At 43.9% G+C, this 22,009-nt stretch overlaps 1 protein-coding gene across 1 annotated transcript in view; it reads right to left on the bottom strand.

The window, feature by feature from the left end:
• The window catches only part of LOC132385209 (A disintegrin and metalloproteinase with thrombospondin motifs 15-like), a 53,590-nt gene extending 32,905 nt beyond the window's left edge, over nucleotides 1-20,685 (bottom strand). The window contains exons 1-2 of the mRNA XM_059957123.1: nucleotides 19,813-20,685; nucleotides 11,796-12,184 (exon numbers count right to left, since the gene is read on the bottom strand). Of these exons, the coding sequence (XP_059813106.1) occupies nucleotides 11,796-12,184; nucleotides 19,813-20,344 (921 nt within the window). The 5' untranslated portion in view covers nucleotides 20,345-20,685. The remainder of the gene's footprint in view (nucleotides 1-11,795; nucleotides 12,185-19,812) is intronic.
• Between the last annotated feature and the right edge of the window lie 1,324 nt (nucleotides 20,686-22,009).

The following is a 22,009-nucleotide window of genomic DNA, read 5'->3' as shown; positions in this document are numbered from 1 at the left end:
AATGGAAATGAGAGAGGCCAAAACAGAAATAAACAAAGTCATTTCCATCTTACTGCCAAACACCATTACACTGTTATTCCCATATAAGGTGTTGGAACCTCTGGCTACACAGAAAGAACACAGCGCACCCACTAGATGAATTTCAGTGGTGTTTTCACTGCTTTACTCATTGTGACAATTCTGTTCTGATTTTACGTCAGCATCTCAAGTGCCTCATTCCAGGCACTAAGCAAGATTAATACTTGTTCAGGTCTTCGTATTTAAGAACACTGGTTTAATATCTCTGCGAAGAGATAGATGACAAGACTCTGTGACCTAACATTTTATGTGGCTAGAAACACATGCAAAATGTTGGAAATACTCAACAGGTCAGGCAGCACCTGTGAAAAGGAGACCCTTCTTCACGATTGGAAAGAAAGGAAGTAATCAACAGACATAAGAGAACAGCTGTTATTTGAGTTGTTGAATAAAGAAAATCAGATTCCTGCATTTATTTAATCAAGTATTAAAAAAACAAAATAATTATTACTCCAGATCCAATGCAACACAATTGGATCCACTGAGGTTGGGTGGAATTACAGCCAGAGGTCATGGGTTAAGAGTGAAAGGTGAAAAGTTAAAGGCGAACATGAGTGGAAACTTCTTCACTCTGAGGGTCGTGAGAGTGCAGTATGAGCTGCCAGCACAAGTGGTGGATGAAAGCTCAATTTCAACATTTAAGAGATATTTGGATAGGTACATGGACGGTAGGGATATGGAGGGCTATGGTCCTGGTGCAGGTTGATGGGGGTAGGCAGTGTACATGGTTCAGCATGGACTAGATGGCCCAAAGTGCCTGTTTTTGTGCTGTATTTTTCTATAAGACTATGACTCTGAAGAAATCAGGCAATAAGATAAAAACAGAACAACTTAAAAAAAAGAAATATTAATTCATAAGATAGCTTATACTGTATACATACATTGATTATATGTCCTTAAAGTAATGTTAGGTACAGAAATGTCTGTATATAATGTGACCTTGACAGGAAATGTTGAAGTCGTGGTGGTGGTGGGTGCATTAGCGGGTGAAGGTGTCAATCAACCTCACTACTAAAAATCATATTGTAAATCAAATCATTAGAAAACAAAACACATTTCATGGAACCTGTTAATTGCTTTTCAGTGCCAAATTTCCCAATCTGACTGAAGATTTGATATGAATAGTAGTAGTTCCATGAATTTACTTAATTTGCGAAACTTGTAAGGAAAAATATCTTAAATAATATTGCAGTATTCCCTATCCACAATGTAAAGGTAAAACCAACAGTCCTAAGTTATTAAAAAGCAAAAAGGATTCAGCACAAAAATAATACCTTATCAGCGGAAGATACTGGTAGTGGTTTACAAAATTAAATGTTCACAGTTAATGGCAGAGCTCGTGAGGAATTACATCTACTCAATCCATAATACCCATGGGGCAGCACCATAGTGTAACGGTTAGCTCAATGCTTTTCAGCGCCAGCTGTAAAATCAAGGTTCAATTCCCACCGCTGTCCATAAGGTGTTTGTACGTTCTCCCCGTGATCATGTGGGTTTCCTCCAACATTCCAAAAACATATGGGTTACGATCACTAAGCTGTGGGCATGTTATGTTGGCACCAGAAGCAAGGCGACTCTTGCAGGCTGCCCCCAGCACATCCTGGACCATGTTGGTCGTTGACACAGGCAAATGCATTTCATAACATGTTTGGAAGTTTTTGATGTACAAATGAAAAATAAAGCTAATCTCTTTAAAACCTTGCATCAACTATCTTGTACTAATCTATTTGATTCAGTTGAAGTATATTTCTATCACATAGCTCAGCCTAAAAAATTTAAAACCATATCCAGCAACTTGCATGGACAGAGATGTCAGCATTATGATTTTGCAATTCAAAGTTCAAAGTAAATTTATTATCGAATTATATACAGTACTGAGGAAAATTCATAGGCACATAGTGTGCCTAAGACTTTTGCACAGTACTATAGTAATTTTATGTATTGCGCAGTACTGCTGCAAAAAAAAACAAATTTCATGACATATGTGAGTGATGATAAACCTGATTCTGATATGGATCTCTATTGTGGACTGAGAGTGGGAAGGGGGCAGGGAGAGGGGAATCATGGTTGGGAAAAGGGGAACAGTGAGGGGAGAGAGAGCGAAAGAAGCATGAGAGACATTCTGTAATGATCAATAAACTGATTGTTTGGAATCAAATCACCTTGCCTGGTGTCTCAGAGCTGTGCATGTCTGCATCCACACCACCCCCCACCACTGGCACTCCTTCTCTGCTACCTGTCCCACACCCCTCCCATGGCACTCCACCCTCACCATTCCCAACATTCTTTGCTCCCACCAGATTTAAAAACTCACTTTCTACTATATTGACAAATACAGTACGGTATAAATGTCTTAGGCACCCTAGTTATATATTTATGTCTAAGGCTTTTGCATAGTTCTATATATGTCACCATAACGTACCCTGTGATTCATTTGTAAATACATAGAAATACAATAAAATCAATGAAAAAACACACACAAACAAGACAAACAACTGATATGCAAAAGAAGATGAACTGTGCAAATACAAATAAAAACAAATAATAAATAAATGAATAAATAATACTGAGAACCTGGTGGAGTCAGTTCATTGCTGAGGTGAGTGAAGTTATCCACACTGGTTTAGCAGCCTGATGGTTTACAACCATTATATTATTTCTGGCAAATTTTTTACTAAGTTCTGATGTACAATTAGCTTGAGAATGCGGGATCTTGATTTTGATTTCACTATTCAAATAATTAGCAATGAATTTACAAATGGCTTGTATGTGCTTGGGCATCAGGGAAAGAGCATGGATTTTATAATTAAGTAAGGAAGAATTTAGATTGCCTAATCTTTCTGACAGTAAACTAACCAAAATAATTGTTTTTATAGCACAGCAAAGCACTCAGTCTGAGACTAATCAGAGATGCACGATTAATTTCAGACTTGCCAGTGATGCATGCCAAGATTAAAGTCTAACTGCATCAGATCATTTAACACAATGGCCTACATCCACCAACTACTGAAGTATGAGGTTACTGTCATCTTTGATAAAGCCTGTAATGGAAACACCAATGCCCTTGAATGGCCCAGTCCATCACAGGTAAAGCTCTTCCTACCATTGAGCACATCTACATGAAACATTGTTGAAGGAAAGCAGTATCCATCATCAGGGACCCCCACCACCCAGTCATGATTTCTTCTTGTTGCTGCCATCAAGAAGAAGGTACAAGGGCCTCAGAACTCACACCACCAGGTTCAGGAACAGTTATTACCCTTCAACCATCAGGCTCTTGAACCAGTGGAAATAACTTCATTTGCTCCCATCACTGAAATGTTCCCACAACCTATAGGCACACTTTCAAGGACTCTTCATCTCATGGTTTTGATATTACTTGTTTATTTATCATTATTATTATTTCTTTTCTTTTGCATTTGCAGTTTGTTTTCTTTTGCATGCTAATTAAACGGCCAAGTTGGTGTATCCAACTTCAATTTGAAGTCTTCACATTAGCAGAATCCCAGTGTGTGATTTCTCAACCGTCTCTTCGAGTCTTTACATTTTCCCGTGCACTACTCTTGATTGAATGGGATTTATTTCTTTACTTATTTAGCGATATAGCGCAGAGTAGACCCTTCCGACACCTCTAGCCTCGCTGCCCCAGCAACCCCCTCCCCACTGACAAAACTGATTAACCCTAATCAAACCATGGGACAATTTACAATGATTAATTAACCTACCTTTGGTCTGAGGGAAGAAATTGGAATACCTGGGGAAACCCACGCTTTCTACGGGGAGGACGTACAGAGACCCCTTAAGGAATGGCACCAGAATCGTACTCTGAACTGCGGAATGCGGCAAGCTGTAATAGTGTTGCTCTGTTGTCAAATACCCTCTCCTCATTTTACAATAAGTACTGTAATGACCTGGAGTCCAAAAGGTCCACTATCCTGACAGGTAATAAATATCATAGGACAATGTTCCACAAAAGTCACAGTTGTAGTTATATCACAACAATTGTTTGAGAAACCTGGGCAAAAATCAATGGGGATGTACTGAATTAATTGATTGATTGATTGATTATATCTATCTATTTATTTAGAGATACAGCACAAAACAGGTCCTCCTGGCCCAATGAGCTGCTCCACCCAGTAACCCACCTATTTAACCCTAAGCTAATCACAGACAATTTTCAAGGACAAATTAATCTACCAACCAGTACATCTATGGACTGTTGGAGGAAACTCTAGCACCTGGAGGAAACCCACACGGTCACAGAGGGAATGTACAAACTCCTTCCAGAGGATGCTAGAATTGAACTCTGAACTTTGATGCCCCAAACTGTAATAGCGTTGCACTAACCGCTATGCTACTGATGCACCATCAATAACTCTCGGAGACGTGAGGCGAGATATAGGCTTTAATTCGCTGGAAGAGAGCAGTCAGCAGCAACAGATCACCATACGACATCCTGGAGACTGAGAGAGGAGCAGTGTCTCCAATTGCCTTTTTACAGGGGTCTGTGGAAGGAGCCACAGGGGCAGTCAGCAGGGGGGGCTTGTCCAGACAGGTATATGTAGTTCACCACAGGGAGACAGTGTGGGAGGAGCCACAGGGGCAGTCAGCAGGGGGGGCTTGTCCAGACAGGTATATGTAGTTCACCACAGCAACTGTGGTACCTAATTCCTCAGGAAGCTAAAGAAATTTGGCATGTCCCTGTTGACTCATACCAAATTTTATCGATGCACCATAAAATGTAAATATAGACTACCCAATGGAAAATCACAAGCGGCAACAACAACAGAACAAAACAAGACAACAATGACAATACTAGCCTCTTTTCCATGCCCATCACATACACAGACAGACAGACCTCCATCCCCAGGACAGGTTGCTTCTGGGCCTTCAGTCCTAGGCCTTGTCTCGCAGACACTTGTCTGCCCAGCTCGTGTACATTTGAAAACAACACATTGATTCAAGACTCAAGATGGTTTATTACACAAGTGTAAAGAAGAATGAAATAATTGTTACTCCAGATCTGATGCAGCAGAAAAGAAAGCACAATAAACATAGAGAACATAGTAAATATAAATATAAAAACAATCCTATAAAACACAATGTATACACATAAAATGCTGGAGGAGCTCAGCAGGTCAGGCTGTGACTATGGTAAGGAATAAACATTTGACGCTTCAGGCCGAGACTTGACTCGTTCTGATGTTGGACTCGTTGGCAGGTAAAAGGTGAGGGGGAATGTGGGAGTGGTGAGAGGGAGAGATGAACTAAGAAGCTTTGTTCCATTGTCTCTGTCCTGATGAAGAGTCTCAGCCCAGAATGTCAGTGATTTATTCATTTCCACAGATGCTGCCTGACCTGCTGAGTTCCCCCAGCATTTTGTGTGTGCGCTCTGGATTTCCAGCATCTGCAGAATCTCTTGTGTTTACAAATAACTGTATATAGATAGACTGGTTGTGTGTACAGTACATAAAGTGACACTGGTGATGTGTATGGTCTGTTGATGGAGTGGGTTAATGGGTGGATGCATTAATCACCCTGATGGCTTGGGGGAAGTAACTTTTTACTCTAGTGGTCCTGGCATAGATTTATTTTAATTTTATTTTATTTTAGAGATAAAGTGCAGAACAGGCCCTACCAGCCCACCACTGCACCACCCAGCAACCCACCTATCTAACCCTAGCCTGATCACAGGACAATTTACAATGACCAATTAACCTACCAACTGGTACGTTTTTGGACTGTAGAAGAAAACCAGAACACCCGGAGAAAACCCACAGGCTCATGGGAAGAACATGCAGACGTCTTACAGAGCACTGGACTCCAAACTCCAAAGCCTTGAGCTGTAATAGCTTCTTGCTAACCGCTACATTACCATGACCTATTTCAAAGGGAAGAGAGATTGCAGAGCTTAAAGATTTAGAGGAGTGTCTGGGTATGACTCACAAGTGACTTCAGAAACAAGTAACTCAGAAAGCTAAGGGAGTGGTGTAATTTACTGCTTAGGAGAATGAATATAAAAATAGGGAGCTTGTGTTATAATTATATCCGGCAGCAGGATTTCTGTGTACTGTAATGGTCTCCTTATTTAAAGAAGGATGTTAATGTATTGGAAACAGTTCAAAGTATGTTCATTAGATGAATACCTTGGCAGGCTGGTTGATATCTGCTGGAGTTTAGTGAAGTGAAAAGGAACAAAAGAAAAACAAGATCACCAGAGATTCTGCAGATGCTGGAAACCCAGAGGATCACACACAAAATGCTGCAGGAACTCAGCAGGTTAGGCTGCATCTATGGAAGGGAATAAACAGTCGATACTTTAAGCAGACCTCCAAGACAACCACAACCTTATCGTTGGGTTTAGAGGCTTGTGTGCCTCAATGACCCAGAAAGCTATGCTGGCTGGAGTCTGGCCTTTATGCTTTGGCTCTTGGTAGGGTCACCCATGTCAAACAGGTTAAAGGGTAGAGGCCAGACTAAGAGTGGCCCACCAGTCCACCAGGTTAGGTGGTTCATTTCAGGGCTAACAACCCTGACTGGTCAAACAGAACTGTTACAGAAACAGCAATGAAGAATCCTTCTACATCTGTGTGCACCGGTATTGCCAAGTCTCTGCCCAGGACTTGCGTGACTGACAGTACTGCAAACTGAGAGGAAGCTACTGGCGTGATGAACACCACTAGAGATGAAGGACCTTCATTGATGTCCTAAGTGCCAGGGCATAACAGTGAGCATTTCGAGCAGAGACCCTTCTTCAGGATTGCAAAAGATGGGGGAAGAGGGGGAAAATTGAGTTCCCATCTCACTATTTCCATATCTATGTATTATGCTAAAAGCATTTATCACATTCTTCTAATACACAGAAGCAATAATTTTATAAACTAGCTAATATATCCTTTTTAATGACAGAGGAATTTGACATTAATGCATTAAACATTTATTTAATAATATCATTGTTTGAATTCCAGCTTCCACAGACTGAAATTACACACTTTGTAAATGAAGTTTCCATTGTTCTGAGCCTTGCATTCCACAGCCTATGACTGATGAAGTCTCGGCCTGAAATGTCGACTGTTTATTCCTCTCCATAGATACTGCCTGACCTGCTGAGTTCCTGGAGCACTTTGTGTGTGTTACTAAGACCACTGCTGTCCAGTCATATAAGCACTGAGGAAACAAATTGAGGTTTCTGGCTATGAGAGGTCTATTGGTACTCATTGTGTAGGTTAATTAAGAATGGCTTGTGTAGACAGGGACCAGAACCAGAAGGATTGGTGAGGATGGAGAGTGTTAAAGGTGGAGAAAGAGAGCAGAGAAAGGAAAGCTTTTTTATTGCAATCAGTGGTCACTTTATTAGGCACACCTGTACACTTGCTTTTTAAAGCAAATATTTAATCAGCCAATCATGTGACAGTAACTCAATGCATAAATGCAAACATGGTTAACAGGTTGGTTGTTGTTCAGACCAAACATCAGAATGGGGAAGAAATATGATCTAAGTGACTTTGGCCATGGTATAATTGTCAGTGCCAGATGGGGTGGTTTGAGTATCTCAGAAACTGCTGACCTCTTGGGATTTTCATGCACAACAGCCTCTAGAATTTTCAGAGAATGGTGTGAACAACATGTTGAACCTTGAAGTGGATGGGCTACAGCAGCAGAAGTCTATGAACATATACTCAGTGGCCACTTTGTTGGGCACAGGAGGTACCTAATGAAGTGGACATTGAGTGTATAAACCTGTGCAAAGAATGATCAATCTTGTTCCTCTTCAGCTGGCTGAATCACTTCAGCAGAATGGCCTAATTCTGCTCTTCTGTCTTATGGTCTTCAGCTGACTTTTTCATAAGCCGTTCCCATTTATTACACAAAATAATTACAATAATGAAAACCTTAAATATAGATTATTCTCGAATGGATGAAATAAAAGAAATGGGAGAGGTTCTGGAGGATTGGAGGGTTTCAGATGTTGTTCCTTTATTCAAGAAAGGGAGTAGAGATAGCCCAGGAAATTATAGACCAGTGAGTCTTACCTCAGTGGTTGGTAAGTTGATGGAGAAGATCCTGAGAAGTAGGATTTATGAACATTTGGACAGGTATAATATGATCAGGAATAGTCAACATGGCTTTGTCAAGGGCAGGTCATGCCTTACGAGCCTAATTGAATTTTTTGAGGATGTGATTAAACACATTGATGAAGGAAGGGCAGTAGATGTAGTGTATATGGATTTCAGCGAGGCATTTGATAAGGTACCCCATGCAAGGCTTATTGAGAAAGTAAGGAGGCATGGGGTCCAAGGGGACTTTGCTTTGTGGATCCAGAAATGGCTTGCTCACAGAAGGCAAAGAGTGGTTGTAGACGGGTCATATTCTGCATGGAGGTCGGTCACCAGTGGAGAACCTCAGGGATCTGTTCTGGGACCCTTACTCTTCGTGATTGTTATAAATGAACTGGATGAGGAAGTGGAGGGATGGGTTAGTAAGTTTGCTGATGACACAAAAGTTGGAGGTGTTGTGGATAGTGTGCAGGGCTGTCAGAGGTTACAGCAGGACATTGATAGGATGCAAAACTGGGCTGAGAAGTGGAAGATGGAGTTCAACCCAGATACGTGTGAAGTGGTTCATTTTGGTAGGTCAAATATGATGGCACAATATAGTATTAATGGCAATTAATACTCTTGGCAATGTGGAAGATCAGAGGGATCTTGGAGTCCGAGTCCATAGGACACTCAAAGAAGCTGTGCAGGTTGACTCTGTAGTTAAGAAGGCATATGGTGTATTAGCCTTCATCAATCATGGAATTGAATTTAGGAGCTGAGAGGTAATGTTGCAGCTATATAGGACCCTGGTCAGACCCCACTTGGAGTACTGTGCTCAGTTCTGGTCGCCTCACTACGGGAAGTATGTGGAAGCCATAGAAAGGGTGCAGAGGAGATTTACAAGGATGTTGCCTAGATTGGGGAGCATGCCATATGAGAATAGGTTGAGTGAACTCGGCCTTTTCTCCTTGGAGCGACGGAGGATGAGAGGTGACCTGATAGAGATGCTCACAATGGTGAGAGGCATTGATCATGTGGATAGCCAGAGGCTTTTTCCCAGGGCTGAAATGGTTGCCACAAGAGGACACAGATTTAAGGTGCTGTGGAGTAAGTACAGAGTAGATGTCAGGGGTAAGTTTTTTACTCAGAGAGTGGTAGGTGCATGGAATGGGCTGCTGGCAATGGTGGTGGAGACGGATACGATAGGGTCTTTTAAGAAACTTTTGGATAGGTACATGGAGCTTAGTAAAATAGAGGCCTATAGGTAATTCTGAGGCCTAGTAATTTCTGAGATAGGGAAGTGTTCGGCACAACTTTGTGGGCCAAAGGGCCTGTATTGAGCTGTAGGTTTTCTATGTTTCTATGTCTTCTATCAAGATCCTAAATAATATACTTTGGCTGAAAGCAATGGATCTGTAATCCAAATGGACCACTAACCCTTGGTGAACACTCACAAAAATGCTGATGTTTTGGGCTGAAACCTTCACTACTACCCTTCCCCCTCATATAACTTCACCAATCACTTGCCAGCATGTACTTCTGCCCCTCTCCCCACTTTCTTCATTTTGTTTCTTCCCCCTTTCCTTTCCAGTCTTGATGAAGAGAGACCCAAAACATCAACTGTGTATTCCTCTCCATAGGTGCTGCCTGACCTGCTGAGTTCCTCCATCACCTTGTGATTTTGCTGCTCAAGATTTCCAGCATCTGCAGAATATTCCATGCCATTGATCCTGGAGATGTGTTTAAACTCAACAATTGCAACTGGGAGATTCAGTAACGATGGCCATGTCATGATCAGAGAATGATAAACCCCGTCCGACTAGTTAACCTTTCTCAGGGGAAGGAATGTTTACGTGGTCAGCTCAGGATCACAGTTCTGTCATTAACTTTGAATTACCCTCTGACGTACAGTACTGTGCTAAAGTCTTCGGCATACATATATACAGCTAGGGTGCCTAAGACTTTTGCACAGTATTGAATTTGCCAATCTGGAGTGGAGAATGGGTTTGTAAATCTGACAGGAGCAAAGGATATTGGGAATGCTGAGGTGAAGCACCAGGGGAGAGGTGTGGGACAGGTGGCAGAGGCAGGGGGTGGCGCCAATGCAAACACGCCCAGCCCTGAGACACCCGGCAAGATCATTTGATTCCAAACAATTGGCTTATTAATCATTACAAAAGATCTCTCTGGTGCTTCCCACTCCCTCCTCTCTCCCTTCCCCATTTCCCAACCATGATCCCCCTCCCCCGCCTCCTTCCCATTCTCAGTCCACAATAGAGACCCGCATCAGAACCAGGTTTATCACCACTCACATATGTCATGAATTTTTTTTTGCAGAAGCAGCAGTATAGAGCAATACATAAAATTACAGCAGTATGTTTCAAAGGTTTTAGGTGCCCTAGCTATGCAGTATATGTGCCTAAGACTTTTGCACAGTACTGACCAGCTCAGGAGCGGTTAGAGATGACAGAGAAATGCTGGGCCTTGGCAGTAACACCGTGATCTGAGTCAGAGTAAACAAAACTAAAGGTGTTACATATAATTAGTGTTTTACTTATTTTCTTTTCTTTCTGAAAGAACCCTAAAGCATGATTTAGTACACATTAAAGCGCTACAGGGTTATTCAAACCAGGCAGTTAATCTGATCAACCATTCTAGTTACCTCTCCCCCACCCCTCTATCTACTACCCCACTATAAACACTAAACCATTTTTTATAACACTGCTTGCATTGCAAATACATGCTGGTATTTATTATAAATCCATATGCATACTTCAACTGCGAACTTCACTTTTACATAATTCTTGATGCCTTATAATTGTTAAGTGTTGCTGTATTTTTGTTGCATCTTGCGCCAACACACCACAGCAAATTCATGATGAAAGTCTCGATCTTTGACGAGTGCTAAACAGCCAATGCTGGATGTATTTTGTAATGTAGCATGCAATTCAAAGTGCCTTTTGCAGAAAAGTAAAACTCTTGATGGAACAGAATGCAGAGAGTAGTCTAAAGAGAAGGGATTCTGCAGACTCTAAAAATCTCGAGCAACACACACAAGATGCTGAAGGAACTCAGCAGGTCAGGCAGCATCTATGGAGGAGAACAACCATTCCACATTTCGGCCTGAGACCCTTTATCAGGACTGGAGAAGAAGGGAACAGAGGGTGGGGTGAGGAGAGGCAGTGCAAGCTGGCAGGTAATAGGGGAGCTCAGGTGAGTAGGGAAGTAGGTGGTGGGGGAAGGGGTTGAAGTAAGAAGCTGGGAGGTGAGAGGTGGAAGAGTTAAAGGTCTGACATAGAAACAATGTGATAAGATAGTCCTACCACTAAGCAAATCTTTCCCTCCCCCATCAGGGCTCTTGATGAAGAGTCTCAACCTTAAACATTGACAGTTTATTCCCCTCCATAAATGCTGACTGACTTGCTGAGTTCTTGCAGCACTTTTGTGTTTCTAAAGCAGGAGTTCCCAAACTTTTTCATACTGTGGACCAATACCATTAAGCAAGGTGTCCGTGGACCTCAGGTTGGGAACCCATGATAGTGTTTTTTTTGCTTGGCCATAACTATTTCACACCTTTGCATGGGAAGAACTATGTTTCCATGGAGAGCCAGAAACCAGAGAGCTGGAGATTGACTTTGCTGTACTCCATTGAGTACTGCAGTGGTGAAAGTCACATACCTGTTTTGTGAATAGAATTGCAGTATCATAGTACTCTGGATTCTTATCGCTGGCCTTGTTAAACTTCTTCTGCCACACACAGAAGTTTCTCAGAGTGAGTGCAGCATTGCTGGAGATTTTTGGCCCCTTCTCTTCATGATTGATGACCATAAACTTCACCACCACGATGCTGATTGGGTTGAGAATGCTGGGGTGCTTGTACAACCTGGCTGCCACTGCCATTAACATGAGGACGTAGTGCTTAAGGTCATCGCCGTGGAAATTAGCCATTGATTCATCCACCACCACTAAGGTTTCCACAAAGCGGGGAATGGATGCAAAGCGCTTTGACCTACTGCCCTTTTTCCTCACAAATTCCCCTTCAGCTGAAGGATCCATGGGATGGGATGCTGTAAAAGAGACAATTAAAACATTATAAATGTGAGAAAGTCTTCAGGTACTGGAAATTCAAAGCAACATATATAAAATGGTGGAGGAACTCAGCAGGTCAGGCAGCTTCAATGGAAACAAATAAACAGTCAATGTTTTGGGCCAAGACCCTTCTTCAGGTTTTAGCAGATTAAACATTGGAAGGTTTTATAACTCTGAGCATCCTTTTGCTGGAGTAAGCATTAGCTCAATGCTTAAAGTAAATTTATTATTAGGAATGTCAACACGTCCTACCCTGCAATTCATTTACTTGCAGGCATTCACAGTAGAACAAAGAAATACTGTAGATTCAGTAAAAAACCTACACACAAAGACCAATGTGCAAAAGAAGGCAAACTATGCAAGTAAAAAAGTAAATAAATAATACTGGGAACATGAGTAGTAGTTTTATTAGCAAAAGTAAAAGTTACCATCAATAGACAATTACCCCGAATAAAATATCTGACAACAGATCAAACCAATGATGGGTAATTAATTGGCAGTTAATGATTACACCAACAATCCCAACTCCTAAAATGAAAATCTCATGGAGATGAAAGCAACTCTGGACTTGTGACAGGTTTGATGAATTGAACCAGGCAAGTCACTATAATCAGGTAATGCACTCAAAATGTGGAGGAACTCAGTAGGCTACACAGCATCTATAGAAATTAGTAAACAGTAAATCTGATATATTTACCTCTTTATTTATACAGCATGGGTTAGACCCTTTCAGCCAAACGAGTAGCACCACCCGGCAACCCACTGATTTAACACTGGCCTAATCACAGGACAGTTTACAAGGACCAGTTAATTATTGATAAGTATGTCTTTGGACAGTGGGAGGAAACTGGAGCATCCAGAGGAGAACAGGGAGAACAAACAAAGTTTCGTACAGAGGACACCAGAATTGAACTCCGAACTCCAACACCCCCAGCTGTAACAACGTCACGCAACCACTATGCTACTGTGGTGCCCTATAGTATCCCTTGCGGAACACGAGAGTTTACACAAGATCCCTTATGTTTATAAACACAAGAGATTCCACAAATGCTGGAAATCCTTGCAGAAGTAACAAGTGCTACACCTGCTCCTATATCTCATCCCTCAACAACATTCAGGACCCCAAAGAGTGATTCTAGGTGAGGTGACAGGTATGTCGGGGTCATCTATTCTATTCAGTGCAGCCGCCTCTATATCTGTGAGACCTGACGTAGATTGTCGAGCACCTTCACTCTGTTTGTGGCAAAAGGGAGGATCTACCAGTAGCTATACATTTCAATTCAACTTCACATTCCCATTCCATCATGTCAGTCCATGGCCTCCTCTGCTGCCATGAAAACCCTACAAAAAGTAGTGGATACAGCCCAGTCCATCACAGTTAAAGCCCTTCCCACTACTGGCACAGCTACACAAAATGCTGTCACAGGAACTCAGCATCCATCATAATGGACCGTCACCACCAAGAAATGCTCTTTTCTCACTGCTGCCATCTGGAAGTAGGTACAAGGGCCTCAGGACCCACATCACTGGGTTCAGGAACAGTTATTACTCTCCAACCATCAGGCTCTTGAACCAAAGGTGATAATTTCACTCATCTTTATTTACCCCATAAATGAAATGTTCCCACAAGCAATGGACTCACTTTCAAGGACTCTTCACCTCATGTTCTCAATATTTATTGCTTATATATTTACTATTAGTATTTCTTATTTTAGTATTTTCTCAGTTTGTTGTTTTCTGCACACTGGTTCAACACTTTAGTTGGGTAGTCTTTCATTGATTCTGTTATGGTTATTATTCTATAGATTTATTGAGTATGCCCACAAGAAATGAATCTCAGGATTGTATATGGTGACATATATATGCTTTGATAATAAATCTATATTGAATTTTGAACTTTGATGAGGCCAAACTCAGGTTGCAGGAGGAACACATAGTCTGCCTGGGTAGCTCCAATCTAATGGCATAAACATCAATTTTCCAACTTCCAGTAATTTCTCCCCCCCCCCTCATTCTCTCTTTTTCCATTCTCCATCCTGGTTCCTCTCTCATCCCTTCTCTTTACCTCACCTATCTATCATCCCCTCCCCCCCCCCCCCCCCCCCCCGGTGCCTCTCCGCATTTCCATTCTCTCATGATCCACTCTCCTCATCTCCAGTTCCTCCTTCTTCAGCCCTTTATTTCTTTCTCCTATCACCTTCCAGCTTCACACTTCATCCGTCCCCCACCCATTCACCCAGTCTCACCTATCATCTGCCAGCTTGTGCTCCTCCCCCTCCAACCACCATCTTATTCTGGCTTCTTCCCCCTACCTTTCCAGTTCTGATGAATGGTTTCAGCCCAGAATGTTGACTCTTTATTCCCCTCTGTAGATGCCGCTTGAGTTCCTCCAGCATTTTGTGTGTGTTTGTTCCACATATTTATAAAAATAATTATCCACATATTAAATAATTACTGCCTGACATTTGCAGAATTTTTGGAGATTTCCAGACCGGTGATTAATGACCACAAGTTATGCTGGCACAATACTAACAGAGTCCTGCTTGCATTGATGCTGGCATGACCAGTTACAAAGAGATTAGCTTTAATTGTCATACTTACACTAGGTGACAGGATGGAGATACATCTCTACCAAAGGAGGCGTAAGGCACTCCTTCCCTACACTATCCTACAGGTCACCCTTGGGCAATGCGTACCACCTGCTTAGCCCCCTGATCAAGGTCATGTGAAGCCATGTGAGCAGTTGGTGGATGGTTGCGTGAGCAGTTGGTGCAGATCACAAGTCCTGGTTACGCGACCTCTGAAGAGTATTGATAATGCCTGGGGTCACCCGTCTTGTAAAGGCACTGCCCAGAAGAAGGCAATGTCAAACCACTTCTGTAGAAAAATTTGCCAAGAACAATCATGGTCACAGGAAGACCATGATTGCCCTTGTCGTACTACACAGCACTTAATGAACAAACATTGAAACATCAAAACATACAGCGAAATGTGTCATTCTGTGGAAGCAGCCCGCAAGTGCTGCCATGCTTATGGAACTGACATAGTATGCCCACATCTAACTAACCCCAGCCTGTTTGACTTTGAGGCATGGGGGAGGAAACCTGAAAGGAAGACGTACAAGCTCCTCACAGACAGGGGCAGGAATTGAGCCCTGATCAGTGGTCACCATGACTGCTAAACAATGCTTTAACGGTTAGGCCACCATAGCATGTGCAAAAGCTGCAAGCACGAGGATGTGACTCCAATGAAGCTGCCAGGCTGTTAAGCCAGGTGATTTGTTATAATAGATTTTCCCAGCAGCCACATGAGCAAAGCTGCCAAATTTGCATTGAGATAACTGCTAACAGAAGCCAGAAAAGCCAGCTTAACCCTTAGCTTAATAAATGTACAATTTAAAAGGCAGTACTGAATTATGTTGCCAGTCATAAGTCATAAAGGAAACTAAAGATGTAATAGTAATATCTTAGATTAGCTACTGCCGATACAGAGTGAAGATCTGCCATGGAGTCATAGAGTATTACAGCATGGAAACAGGCTCCTCAGCCCCTCTCATCCATGCCACCCATGGTATTAGTCCCAAACTATTCCCCATTCATTCTGTCCATGGCGCTCTTCCCAAACTAGTCCCCATCCATTCAGTCCATGGTGCTAATCCCAAATTCATCTCAATCCATTCTGTCCATGGTGCTAGTCCCAAATGAGTCCCTATTGGTTCTGTCCATGGTGCTAATCCCAAACTCATCTCCATCCTTTCTGTCCATGGTGCTTGTCCCAAACTAGTCCCCATCTTTTCTGTCCATGGTGCTAATCCTAAACTCATCTCCATCCTTTCTGTCCATGGAGCTTGTCCCAAACGTCTCCATCCATACCATCCATGGAGCTTGTCCCAAACTAGTCCTCATCCATACTGTCCATGGTGCTCGTCCCAAACTAGTCCCCATTCTTTCTGTCCATGGTGCTAATCCCAAATTTGTCTCCATCCATACCATCCATGGAGCTTGCCCAAACTAGTCCCCATCCATAATGTCCATGGTGCTAATCCCAAACTTGTTTCCATCCTTCCTGTCCATGGTGCTTACCCCAAAGGAGTCCCCATCCATAATGTCCATGGAACTTGTCCCAAACTAGTCCCCATCCTTTCTGTCTATGATGTTTGTCCCAAATGGTCCCATTTACCCACAATTCCTCCTATCCATGGAATTATCTAAATGTCTTTCAAATGCCACCAAATTTCATCCATCAAAAATATCATTAATTTTAAATTGATATTGACCCATTATTATTCTTGTTTCATCTGGGAATTGATTGTGTGCCTGTGGAGAGGAGAAACTGAAGAATAGTTTGAATAGATTTAACTGGAGAAAGTGAAAGTAGCAGCTGATTTGTCATGGAGAATTGCATAAAATCACAAAATGGAAACAAGTAATTCAATATTCGATACACAAGAAAGTCTGCAGAAGCTGGAAATCCAAAGCAACTCACACAAAATTTTGGATGAACTCAGTAGGTCAAGAGCATCTATGGAGAGGAATAAACGGTCCCTGTTTTGGGCCAAGACCCTTCATCAGGACTGGAAAGGAAGATGAAAGATGCCAGATTAAAAAAGGTGGGTGAAGGGAAAGGAGGTTTGCTAGAATGTGATAGGAGAAGCCAGGTGGTGGGAAAGGTAAAGGGCTGGAGAGGGGGGATCTGATAGGACAGGAGGGTGGACCATAGGAGAAGAGGAAGGAGGAAGGGACCCGGGGGAAGTAATAGGCAACTTAAAAGAGGGGAATAAAGGAAGGGGGATTTTTTTTACCAGAAGGAGAAATATAGAATAATCACCACAGATCCTGGTACAGAAGCATCAGGCCTAGGACTACCAGTTGACAAAAGGTGAATTTCTCATCCAGCAAGGAAAAGATGAATACATTTGTTCCTGGTGGATTTAAGATTAATAATGAATGTGGAACAGACCATGACAATTGTAAAGGGGTTGCTTCTCAAATGCCGCTGATCTACAGTCACCCAGTAAGGGGGGGGGGTTTACTTCTGGGATGGGAGCAGCTGGTGTAGATCACAAGTCCTGGTTATGCAACCACTGATGCCCACCAGACAATCTCTGAAGAGTATTGAGAATGGCTGGGGTCACCCATCTTGTAAAGACCCTGCCCAGGAGAAGGCAATGGAAAACCACTTCTGCAGAAAAAAATGCCTAGAGCAATCATCCTCATGGATAAGACCATGATCACCCACGTCATTCGAGATGGCAATAATGATGATAATTAAATTACTCCCTTTAACCCAAAAAAATCTTTATTTTTAATTAACTTCTATTCTATTTTTGTGTTTATCTCAAATTTTATTCCACACTCTTAAGTATATGTAAAACTTCGGTTTAAAAAAAGTGACTTTCTACTTCCTGGTTTGCTTTCTAAGAATTATTCAATGTGATTGGCAGATCGTCCTTCCTTGATGACATCAGAGCTGCCAGGCCCCAGGGATCCCCTTGAACTGATGACTGACAGATGGCAGCAAAGTTTGAGCGGCTGCTGGCGCCGATCTTTATTGCAAAGCGCGAAGCCAACTTGTAATTGCACTGTACTTGTAACTACAACAATCTGCATTTGTGTAGCAGGAAAGTAGCCGGGCACTAGTGTTGAATCAAAGAAAGAAAGTTGAGGCAGTCCACCGAGATCTTGGTCAAAAGGAGGAATTTAAAGGAGCAGAGAGAGAGACAGAGTGGAGAAACGGAGAGAGAGAGAGAGAGAGAGAGAGAGAGAGAGAGAGAGAGAGAGAGAGAGAGAGAGAGAGAGAGAGAGAGAGAGAGAGAGAGAGAGAGAGAGGAGAGGGAGGGAGAGAGAGAGAGAGAGAGAGAGAGAGAGAGAGAGAGAGAGAGAGAGAGAGAGAGAGAGAGAGAGAGAGGGAGAGAGAGAGAGAGAGAGAGGGAGGGAGGGGGGAGAGAGAGAGAGGGAGAGAGAGAGAGGGTCGGTCGGTGAGCGGGACCTGGTGAGCAGGTGGCCGTACGGTGAATGAGCTCAGATGAAAGTTCAATGCTTGGAGCATGGGAACAGGAGGATCCAAGACGTAGGGGAGAGGTAATGTCACTAGAATGGGTGTTGGAACGGCACCTAGAGGTTCGCAGAGGACTGAGACTTGGGTAGAGTGAAGGTGGCGGTGATTCGGCCGGTTCAGCAGAGACAAGCAGGCAACAGCAGGGACAGAACAGCCGCTGCGAGCGTGAAGATGCGAAGGACAAAGTTAAACATGGATCCGCTGCGGAGCCCAAATGGTTAATGGTTAAAACCCATAGCAGTGCCAGAAGCCCGGGGTCAAATCTGCCGGAAGAGAGATACGCCGATCACCCAGATCGATACACCGACTACCTGGATCAATATCCATCCTACCACTTAGACCCGATTGTCTTGATTGGTTCCCCCTACTCTCGGATCTATACCATTAAGATCGAAATCCCTAAAATCGATATCAATACATCTATCGTCGAAATTGATTGCCTGGATCAACATCCAGATCTTCGAGGTCAATACCCAGATCACTCTATTCCTTTGATACCCCGATCACCCGGAACGATATCTATGTCACCGAGATCGAAACCCCGATTGCCTCAATCGCTCCCCATCGCTTGGATCGAATTGGCAATCAAAAAGATCGATAACCCAATCACTGGGGTCGATATCCCAATCATTTAATTCAATATCCTGATCATCCTGATCGATACTTGGAATGCCTAAGGCACACGCTCAGCGATTCAGGTGATATTAAATCTGATTCTGAATTCTATACGGTTTGCGGTCATCAGGATCGAACCCGGGATCACCTGGTCTGCAGAAAGTCCTGCAGCCGCCAGGGGGCGGAGCGGAACGCCGCCAGAGGTAGCCAGGCGCACATCTGGCGAAGGGGAGGAGACTATCAGCCGCGGAACACTCGCCAAGTCAGAGTCCGAGACTGAACAGCTGCCGAGGGTGGGAGAGGTGCACTGCCCGGGTACCTGGTATATCCACACCCCCGTCACAACCTGCCATTCCCCGGCATTGCGCGCTAAAGGCTGCACGTCGGACTGATATTTAATAAATATTTTACATAAATCCAGAACTACAGAATGGGAAGGACGCAAATGCAAATAGCCCCTCTGTAGGAGCAATGGGGGTGAATGCATTGTCCAGTGAAATGCAGGAACGGCTGGAAATTTTCCATTAGCCTAACAGTGCAACGCCAAAACCACCAGGTGCACAAGAGATTCTGCAAATGCTGGACATCAAGAGCAACACACACCCAAAATGCTGGAGGAACTCAGCAGGTCAGGCAGCATCTATGCAGAGGATTCAACAGTTAATGTTTCGGACCAAGACCTTTCACGTCAACAATTTATTCCTCTCCATAGAAGCTACCTGACCTGCTGAATTCCTCCAGCATTTTGTGTTCGTTGCTTAAAGCAGGCGGGTCCCGAGAACATCGTCGAGTTCCTAGGGATCGAGAAAAGGTTTCTATATAAACTGTCTCCTGGGTCCATTCAAGGCAAGAGATTTAGAAACATTTGGCAATATTAAAATGAATCTACATTTGCATTTCTCACTAGAAAGACAAAAAAAAATGTTCAACTCACCTTTAAATTTCTCCAGCACCGCTCGGTTTGCGTGGGTCGCGCTCACTCCACACCGGGTTGTGCCGTTAACCAGGGGCGCGGGCACACGCCTGCGGAGGATGACATGAGTAGCGTCGCTTGCGCTTGGGGTCCCACTCTCGTTTTTCACCGGCTGGATGAGATATTCCAATCCATTGGAGCCAAACGCCCCGTGCATCCCATTGCACAGACTGAGCGCCGCGTAGGATTCAGGCTCTGCGTTCACGAAGCCCGAGTAGAAGCAATGGTTCACGTTGGTACCCCAGGCGGCAGTGGGAGATGCGTCAGATCCCACCGACTGGACAGTGAAACCCGGCGCTAGGAAACTGGAGTCGGGCACCAAATTTAGGAAGAATTCTTGGTTAAACGCCTCGATTTTGAAGTCCACACTCTGCTCATTGTCCCCGAGGTTAAGACGCACTGGGGTGACAAACTGTCGCTCCATGGAGAGAGCACACCGACAGAATCCCAGAACAAACCCTACCACTGTCAGCCAGCGACCTTCCGACAACATTGCCAGATAATTACTATTATTTTTCTTGGAAAAAAGTGGGTGCAATTCCTTCTTTTAAAAAAAGTCTACACTGAATCCTTTATTCAGGGGAGTCCCTTTTTGAGAAATAATTGGAAATCCAGAAACCACTTCCTCGCAGTCTGTGCACTTCAGAGAGTAAAATCCGCGGCGGCGTGAAAGATGCTTCATTACCTCTGCTACCTGTGTGTTGGAGTGCGGAGGGGCTCTGGGGTTTATATACATCCCGTCATGTGTAAACACCAGCAAATCAGAATAGGGACCTCCCGTAAAATGCTTATTGGCCGGGTGTTTCTTCTTCTCAATATAATGTGGTGTTCCAGCCACTTACAGGCAGTTTGGACCCACACAACATCATCAGTCGCATCGGATGTGGATGGGAAAAGTGTTGACTGATTATTACCTAACACGTTGCCCCCCGTTACCCCCTCATCCCACCCACCCTGCGTCCCCACTTCGCTTAATCCTCACCTCGCGGCAGACACCGATTGGTCTCCCCGCCTGGATTAATGTTTCCAACGGCCCCTCTGTCCCGGTCCTAGTGAACGGAGTGTGTGTTCAATAACGCGCAGATTGTCCGGGTGCAATAAATTTCAAAGGCGGGGGATGCTTTGGGAATGGGAATCAACTGTAAACTGTTGCAAACACACACACAACACGCTGGGGAACTCAGCAGGTTAGGAAGCATATTTTAATCAGCGGACATTCTTGCACTGACTTCACTCTAGGTGCCTTCACATTAACTGCGCGGTGCGAACCTATGCAGAGAGACTGAACACGGTCGCTCTGAGCCCTCCGTTGCGCATTAAGTGCTGTGGGAGCCGTGCGCGAGATTATTCATTTTGTTCTGAACCAGGAGCCTAGCACGGAGACTCTCCGCTCCTCGCAGCGTCCGGAGTGGGTCGAGGTTTCAACCCGTTGCGGCAATCACGAGTGTTCGTGTTGACACTGACCGCCGGAGTTGTTGCACCTTGAGCTGATAGTATAGTCCACTAACACTGCAAGTGGAGAATCGAAAACGACACATAATCCTGTCCTATCTGTCTGAATAGTACACGCTCGTATTAACGAATAACCCGATGCCTTGTTTCCCTAAACCGCGGGTCAATTTGATATTAGCCGGCTGGGAATCAGAGAAATTGCAGCAAAATTTGCAGTTTCATTAAAAATCTGAGCGACACTGGCCGCTGTCATTAACCCGTGCTTGGTGCATTTGGGGAAGGGGAGGTGTTCGGGTACTGGACGTCAGTGGAGCCGAGCTGAGCCCCGGGGCTGGAGGCTGCAGCGTGTCTGGGAGCAGAGCAGGGAGTTGCCGGCGGCGAGGCCGCTCGGTCCGCGGGACCTGAGGGTGCCAGAGCACCGCTGATGGGGCGGGGGGGGGGGGGGTAGTGTGGGATCTCGCGGTGCTGACTTGTCCTTCCCTAGCGCCACGTTCGTCCCTTGGAACGCGCCAATGCAATTCATAGCCAAAATTGCAACAGGTTATGTTGTTACACTGTGGGCACAGTTGGTAGCCCCAAGGGAAGGTCTCCTCCTCACCTGACACCGCTTATACACAATGTTTTTTTTCAAGTTTCACTACCTGAGCTTTAAGGTCCCAAACCCCATTGAGTTATACCCCAATTCAGCGCTCACTAATCTCCAGGA

The sequence above is a fragment of the Hypanus sabinus genome, chromosome X2 (assembly GCF_030144855.1).
Source record: "Hypanus sabinus isolate sHypSab1 chromosome X2, sHypSab1.hap1, whole genome shotgun sequence".
In the NCBI taxonomy this organism is placed as follows: Eukaryota; Metazoa; Chordata; class Chondrichthyes; order Myliobatiformes; family Dasyatidae; genus Hypanus; species Hypanus sabinus.
This window is presented reverse-complemented; position numbering and strand designations above follow the sequence as displayed.